The following is an 8,179-nucleotide window of genomic DNA, read 5'->3' on the forward strand; positions in this document are numbered from 1 at the left end:
TACTTGTATTTAACTCTTATGTATGTTTGCATGGGAGAAAGAATAAATGCATGTGAACCAGTACAGCTCTGTCTGAGCTATAGAGAGTGTTTTTTGAAAGGAGGCAGATTTTTCATATGGAAATATGTCCCTGTCCTCTTTATGTATTGCTAGATCCCAAAGACTGGTTTGTTGTTTTCTTTTCACGTGGAAAGAGATCTAACACAAAGGGAAAAGCTTTGCAGCTTAATATTTGAAATCTTACTGGATTTCAATACTATCTGTAGACTTTCTCATTCATGTGAATATTATTAGACCTCGAGTAGCTAAGTCACTACTCTTCATTTGCAGATCTGTACTGGAAAAAGCAGCTAAGTAAAATCCTAGATATTGGTTACTGTTGAATCCAGTGAGCTAACAAGAGCCATTTACCTTGGCATCTTTCACTAGTCTGTTGGCACAGGCTCCAGCAAGGCTGTCCCAAAACACCTCTTCTTATTTGTACCTTTAGTTTTAAGCTAACACAGTGATTTCTGAGAGCGTTTGAAAGAAACGCTATGCTAGAAGTCTAAAAGAAATGCAAAGGGGTTTGGTCAGTGTAGATCAGCATAACCAGGTGGTCAAAAGGGGTGATGATCCTGCTGTATTCAGTGTTGCTGTGGCCCCACCTTGAGTACTGTGTGCAGTTCTGGGCTCCACAATTTGAGAAGGATGTGAGGGTCCTTGAATGTGTCCAGAGGACCACACCAAAGCTGGGGAAAGGGCTGGAATGAATGTCCTATGAGGAGTGGCTAAGGACTTTGGGCTTGGCTAGTTTGGAGAAGAGGAGGCTGAGGGGTAACCACATTGCTCTCTACAGCTTCCCGAGGAGGAGAAGCAGAGATGGAGGTGCTGATCTCTTCTCCCTGGTATCCAGTGATAGGACGTGTGGGAATGGCTCAAAGCTGCGTCGGGTGAGGTTTAGACTGGACATTAGGAAGCATTTCTTTACCAAGAGGGTGGTCAAACACTGGAACAGGCTTCTTAGAGAGGTGGTCGATGCCCCGAGCCCGTCAGTGTTTAAGAGGCATTTGGACAATGCCCTTAATAACATGCTTTAACTTTTGGTCAGCCCTGAAGTGGTCAGGCAGTTGGACTAGAGAATCACTGTAGGTTCCTTCCAACTGAAATATTTAATCAGAACATTGTAGAAATGCGTCAGGATTCTTTGCTAAAGAGTCAGTGTTTTTCAGCTTTGTGGGTTAGTGTTTGTCATCTCTTATCCAAAAAGCTGCAGGGACTTCACAGTATTCTGTCAGCCTTGCAGTTTTTAGGTACAGTGAATCACCTCTAAGCCCCTTATCAATAAAATCATTGTACAGATTTTTGCATTAAATTCACATGATTTATCAACAAGTGCCATACAAATATTCTGCACTGAACAAAATGATGGCTCAGCATCAATGGGGATGGCTGTGTCATGTTTTAGAAGATAACAGATTTTACTGCTTTCCCAAAAGAAAAAAGTTATTAATTTAATGATGGGGAGAAGAAATCCACATTATATTAGATAAATATATGACCTCTTTGTTTCATAATCTTATTTTGCTTTTCGTATATTTACATTCTTTTTCCTGTGTCTCCTCTAATCATTACATTATAAATTAATATAATGGATTATAAGTGCTGGATCAAGCACTGGCTAACTGGAAGGTCTTAAAGAGTGGTGCTCAATGGATTTAAATCCAGCTGGCGGCTGGTCACAAGTGGCGTGCCTCAGGGCTCAGTGTTGGGACCATTTCTGTTCAACGTCTTTATTGATGATCTTGATAAGGACATAGGGTGTATCATCAGCAAGTTTGCAGATGACACCAAGTTAAGCAGGAGTGTTGATTCCCGGGAGGATAGGGAAGCTCTACAGAGAGACTTAGATAGATTGGATCATTGGGCCAACATCAGTGGTATGAGTTTCAACAAGGGCAAGTGCCAGGTCTTGCACTTGGGCCACAATAGCCCAAGCCATGCAGCGCTACAGGCTTGGGGAGGTGTGGCTGGAAAGCTGCCTGGCAGAAAGAGACCTGGGGGTTCTAATTGACAAGCGGCTGAATATGAGCCAGCAGTGTGCCCAGGTGGCCAAGAAAGCCAACGGCATCCTGGCTCGTATTGGAAATAGCGTGGCCAGCAGAAGTAGGGAGGTGATTGTGCCCCTCTACTCAGCACTGGTGAGGCCACACCTCGAGTATTGTGTCATCGAGTATTGAGTTTTGGGCACCTCAATACAAGAGAGATATTGAGGTGCTGGAGCGAGTGCAGAGGAGGGCAACGAAGCCGGTGAAGGGCGTAGCAAACAAATCATATGAAGAGCAGTTGAAGGAGCTGGGACTGTTTAGTTTGAGGAGGAGGAGGCTGAGAGGAGACCTCATCACTCTCTACAACTATTTGAAAGGACACTGTAGAGAGGTTGGTGCTGGTCTCTTCTCACAGGTAATTAATGACAGAACAAGAGGGAATGGCTTCAAGCTCCAACAGAGTAGATTTAGACTGAACATTAGGAAAGAATTTTTCACAGAAAGAGTGGTTGGGCATTGGAATAGTCTGTCCAGGGAGGGTGTTGAGTCACCATCCCTGGATGTGTTTAAGAGACATTTAGATGTGGTGTTGGGGGATATGGTGTAGGGGAGAACTTTGTAGAGTAGGGTAGATGGTTGGACTCGATGATCCCAAGGGTCTCTTCCAACCTAGACAATTCTATGATTCTATGATTGCTACTTTAAAATATTTTAAATGATAAATAACTTATGTTTATATGTAATATATGTATTATATTTTTAACGATCATACCATGGTGATTTTTGCAAAGACTTGCTACATTTGTATTTAGTGTGTTTAAAAGGAAATTAAGAAATGGATACTAAGTTTGATCTTTATTTTTAATACAGTTCTGGTGATCAATAGGTTACTGCAAATCCAGTCTATCTTTGAACTGAGTTAATGTAAAAACTAATAACCCTGTCTTATCCTTTGAAAATTAACTACTTCTATTATTTATGGAAGTGATTGAAATGTTGGTGCAAGTTGTTTAATATCATTTAAACAAGTGAACGTATACTTCAAATGATGTATCTTTGGAATTCATGGTATAAAAAATTAGAGTGAGAGACTACTTAGCAAAGAACAGGACTGGATTCTACTCGCTGTATTTATATATTTTATTAACAGAGGTACATATGATATCTATGTAAAATGCGATGGTGTTGGGAGGTGTGTTGGAACCTATGATAACCGAGGAAGTTTTGGTGAGTTGGCCTTAATGTACAACACACCCAGAGCAGCTACAATTATAGCTACCTCTCCTGGTGCCATCTGGGGTTTGGTAAGTGAAATGCTTGTTCTAATATATTATTTATTTGTTTAAAATATTGTATATAAATTGCACTGATATGCTCTATCAGCATAAAAAAAATATAATTTCAGAAAGTTTAATTTTAAAACTTCTGAGAACTCCTTACATAGTACTGTCTTTTTCCAGATCTGCAGAAGCAAACCTGAGGCTTAAGAAAACACTGAGTTCTTTAAAAAATCATTTTTTTATTCTATTTTAATGATAATTTCCCAAATTGCAAACCACTTGACAATTACTTTAAACACATATATAAAATGTTTTTCCGCATTTTCATAGGAAATGCTTTCGGTTCCAGAGTAAAGTTCAAATATGAGGCTATTTACCAGTGTTATACTATCTGGTTCTTTGACAACAGTAATAGAATTTACAAAACCAGTAAAACCGGGATAGCCATCTTCAAGATGTACATATGAATCTAATGACTGATTCTAAGATAAATTTTTCCTGTTGAAACCAAAACACATGGTTTGTCACCAACTCAATCCATATGACTTTTGGGATCCTGGCAAAGTTTAGGACACTATAAGAATGTTTTTAAATTAGATTGGGTTGTATTGGCCAGCAAGTCCCACCTGTAGCTGTGAAGGCTTGCAAAGCATTTCACCTCTGTCTGTCACGAGGACACAGTCATATAGAGTTAAGACAAGAATACAGCATACATGTAGTTTTTCCATCTGTCTGCCTCACTTGGATTGCCAAATCCTAAGGAATTTAGCGCAGCAGCGAGTCTTGTTCTGCTGCAGCAGCAGCAGAAAGTGGACTCTGACCCAGACCCATGTATTTTTGTTTTGTTTGTATAATATAAAAACCTCTTTGAGTACGTATCAATATGTATGGGACCTTTGTAAATGAAATATTTAAATATTGAGGATTTCTTAAATATCTTAAATTACCTACTCGGCGTTCATTGTGTAGCTAACCTGTTTAAGGTAAACTCTATTCTCTACCGAGGGGCGCAGAGAAGCTTTTCACAACGTGAATCTTGATTGACCTCTAGAGGAATCTTTCTCAACTGACTGTATGACTAGCCAGCTAGTTTGACGGCTACATTGAGTGACTAAACTTGGGTGATTTGAACATATTCAGCCATTTCTAAAGTATTTTCTGTTAATAAACTCTCTTTTTCTCTTTGTGTTTACAGGACAGGGTAACGTTCCGAAGAATCATTGTAAAAAATAATGCCAAAAAGAGAAGAATGTATGAAAGTTTTATTGAGTCGTTGCCATTCCTTAAATCTTTAGAAGTAAGATTTCTACTGCATTATTTTAGTGGCAGTATCAGAGGTACCTGATAAGATTTTGCTTTTGCAGAATGAAAATTTTCTCAACAATATTTTTGAGAAAGACCGTAGTTTTGATATTTCTAAATTTTCAGGATAAAGAACTATTGTTAATACTGTATTTAAAAAAAAACCAACACCTTTTTTTTTATCCTTTACCTTCATTTTCTTAAGCTTAATTTTACTAGATATTAGCCAATGAAATTAAACAAGGACTTAGGGAATTTCAAAATATTTTCATTCAATAGCTGTATTTTTAAATGCATGCTTTTCTGAAAATATTTTTTAAGACTTGGGATATATAGACTACTTAAAAAATTGAAGTTCTGACAAAACATCTAGCTGTTAAGACTATAATATACCCTCTGGAACATTACTCAGCAGTTCTCCTTTTTTTCTAATGATTGTCAAACAGGAAAATAGAGATACACTATTCTGTGCAAAGATTCATGAAAAGAAAATGAAAGAGCTTTCTAAATATAATATTGTAATGTTAACCACATATTTCTTACATTTTCTTTTTTTAAATGAAGGTATCTGAGCGTTTAAAAGTGGTTGATGTGATTGGCACCAAAGTGTACAAAGATGGAGAACAAATCATTGCTCAGGTACAGTTTATTTCTAGTTTTAGTTTTTCTTTTCCAATAGGTAAAAATTATCATGTTATCTATAGACAATGCGTGCTTTTAAACTATGATTTTCTTTGTCAAACAAAACAAAAACAATCTTGCATCTAAGAGAGGTGATTAATTTGTTTCAGAAGCTAATTTTTCACTTATGGTACTTTGAAAAACATCCCTCTGTTGGTATGAATAAAGAAGTCAACATTTTTAGTATACTTAGAAATTCAAACTATATAAAAGAATGATGGCTTGCAAAAAGGAGAACTGAAGACTTACCTTGTTTTTGTTGTTAAAGTACGATAATCTTTTGAAGAAGAATGCAGAAGTAAACTCTTCAGGGTAGGCAACTGAGATTGTCTTGCCCCAAAATAATTATTAGGTATCAGATAGCCCTTAGAGGCTTTTTATACTGGAAACTCTGTAAGCAAACTAATTTGGAAGGAGTACAAAGCTGGAGAAACAGGAGGAAGGATCCTAAAATCTTCCATAACATTGTTTTTCTCTGCTTTTTGTATAAGGTACAGTCACCTATGTCTTTCCCTGAAAAGGTCCTGCTGTCACTTCTGTAGAGATGTTTTGATTATTGTGTGCCTTGAGTATGGTTTTCACATTAAAAGTTATTTCTTTTGCAACAGTTATCAAAAAGATGAGTTTCAAGGCACTGGCTGCAAATATTTTAATGTTACCATAAAACTAAAAAAGAAATTTCACATTTCCTTTACTCAGTTTATTTTTTTCTCTTTCTACAGGGTGACTCAGCTGATTCCTTCTTCATTGTGGAATCTGGAGAAGTAAGGATTATAATGACAAGGAAGGTAAACATCCCTGAAAATCAGAATTTTATTTTTTTTAAATCCTGATGTATTCCAAGTGTTAAACAGTAATGCTACCATTGTTACTAATTTTGCTTATACAATACCGCATTCAGCAGATATCGCTCTCATTCTCTCTCTTCCTTTCTCTTTCTTTTTTACCTGATATTTCAGGGTAAACAAGATGTAGAAGAGAATGGAGCAGTTGAAATAGCTCGATGCTCAAGAGGACAATATTTTGGAGAACTCGCTCTTGTAACTAACAAACCACGAGCTGCTTCTGCATTTGCTCTTGGCACTGTCAAATGTTTAGGTATTGCTCAATAATATTTCATATCTAATATAAAATGATCCATAATCTATCTGGTTGTTTTTATCATGAACTCTGTCTTCCTCCAGAATGTAAGATTTAATTACATTTACCCAAATAAGAATGCTTAAGTACATCATCTATTACTGTCCATTCCTATTTACATTATTTGTCTGTAAAAATTATTTGCAATTTATAACTGGTGTTAAACACAAATTCTTCAATGTTTCTCTGATCGCATGGAAGTAAAAATTCTTTCAGGACAGTACAGAGAATATTTTTACGAACCATTTATAGCTATCAGATAAATGTCTAATACTCTGCAGAAAGTCTTTTCTCAGTAGACTGACTCTCATCCAAGAAAAATCCTGTCCTGTTTTATCACCATGTCATTCTTTGTCTTCACCAACTGTTAGTTTAATCATTCCATCACGCTGTAGCCTCAGGCACAGGAAAAGCAAAGACCATAGGAGTTGTGCTCATAGGCAACCCTTCACATCCATTGCTTTTCATGGTCTAATGCTTAGCTCCTAAATAGTTGTATCTAATTATGGAAAACCTGTAAACTGCAAAGACAGATTTGGCATTCTTAAATGACAGTTTGATTACCAAGCCAGTAACCAAAAAGTTTCTCACTTACTTATAATGGTACTATTTTTTAAAATCCCTGTCTCCAAACACACAGAGGTGATCAGGCAATAAAGATCAAAGATGATCAAGAGGAAAGATAAGAGACAGTGGTGAGGAAGAGCGTCATTACCCAGTATAGGTCAGTCACTAAGATCTCTGGCACTTCCCAAATAGCAGAGACCTTGAACTTTTCTTGGGAGCCAAGACACTACAAGCCATCAGGTTGGAAGCTGGTTGGCGTATGAAATTTCCTCCCTGGCCTGTTGGCTAGAACTATAGAGGATAACATTATATGATCAGGTAACGAAAATATTCTGGTTGGCTACGCATTGGCACTGCATGTGAATTACTGTCTCTAAATTTTTGCGTGTTTGCTGGGAAATAAGTATCTATTGCAATTTCCACTGTGGGTGGAAGCGAGTAAAAGTAGCAAGGACATATGCTAAATTAGACCCCAGATGCAGCCAACAACATCAGCAAAGGATGTGATGTTTTTTGAAATCTCAAGCGTCTCAAAACTGTATTCTGTGGAGGAATCCAGGCCCCTCCAGTCGTCTTTGGCAGCTCTTGGCTGACGTAAATCTTAGTATGAAAATATTTTCAAAATAAGAAATGCAGCAAATTCTAAGTTTATTCATGAAGTTTCAAGATGGCAATGTGTTGGTTGATCTTGATTTTGCTACGGTAAGTGGTTCTTTTCTGTGCAAAGTATATGCCTTGGTAGTAGCTCTTCTATTATTATTTAATATTTTACATTGGAATGTCATAAACACCAAGACAAACATGTTATTTTCTTTCTTCTTTCTCTCCCCTTTTGTCTTAGTTATGGATGTGCAGGCATTTGAAAGGCTTTTGGGACCTTGTATGGAAATTCTGAAAAGGAACATTGCAAACTATGAAGAGCAGCTAGTTGCTCTGTTTGGAACAAACATGGACATTGCCGATCCGAGTGCATAGGAGCAACAAGATCTGTTACGAGAATATAGCACAGTAGTGGTTAGTCCACTGTCCACTAAGAAATTGTCTCTCTTCCTATAGATGCCAAGCATTTTCTGTGATTTTAAGAGTGGGTTTGGAGGTATTTTTGGGGACTTATTACAGTGGAAATACTAGTAAATAAATCGGGAATTTAATAAATTGTGGGCTTGATTTTTGAAACTGCTT

At 37.2% G+C, this 8,179-nt stretch overlaps 1 protein-coding gene across 1 annotated transcript in view; it reads left to right on the forward strand.

The window, feature by feature from the left end:
- PRKAR2B (protein kinase cAMP-dependent type II regulatory subunit beta) overlaps positions 1–7,972 on the forward strand; it is a gene marked incomplete at both ends in the record, with an annotated part of 93,714 nt that extends 85,742 nt beyond the window's left edge. Inside the window, 6 exons of the mRNA XM_082498506.1 lie at positions 3,178–3,331; positions 4,503–4,604; positions 5,174–5,248; positions 6,013–6,078; positions 6,250–6,388; positions 7,839–7,972. Of these exons, the coding sequence (XP_082354632.1) occupies positions 3,178–3,331; positions 4,503–4,604; positions 5,174–5,248; positions 6,013–6,078; positions 6,250–6,388; positions 7,839–7,972 (670 nt within the window). The remainder of the gene's footprint in view (positions 1–3,177; positions 3,332–4,502; positions 4,605–5,173; positions 5,249–6,012; positions 6,079–6,249; positions 6,389–7,838) is intronic.
- Positions 7,973–8,179: the final 207 nt, after the last annotated feature.

The sequence above is a fragment of the Vanellus vanellus genome, assembly GCF_965231255.1.
Source record: "Vanellus vanellus genome assembly, chromosome: 1".
NCBI lineage: Eukaryota > Metazoa > Chordata > Aves > Charadriiformes > Charadriidae > Vanellus > Vanellus vanellus.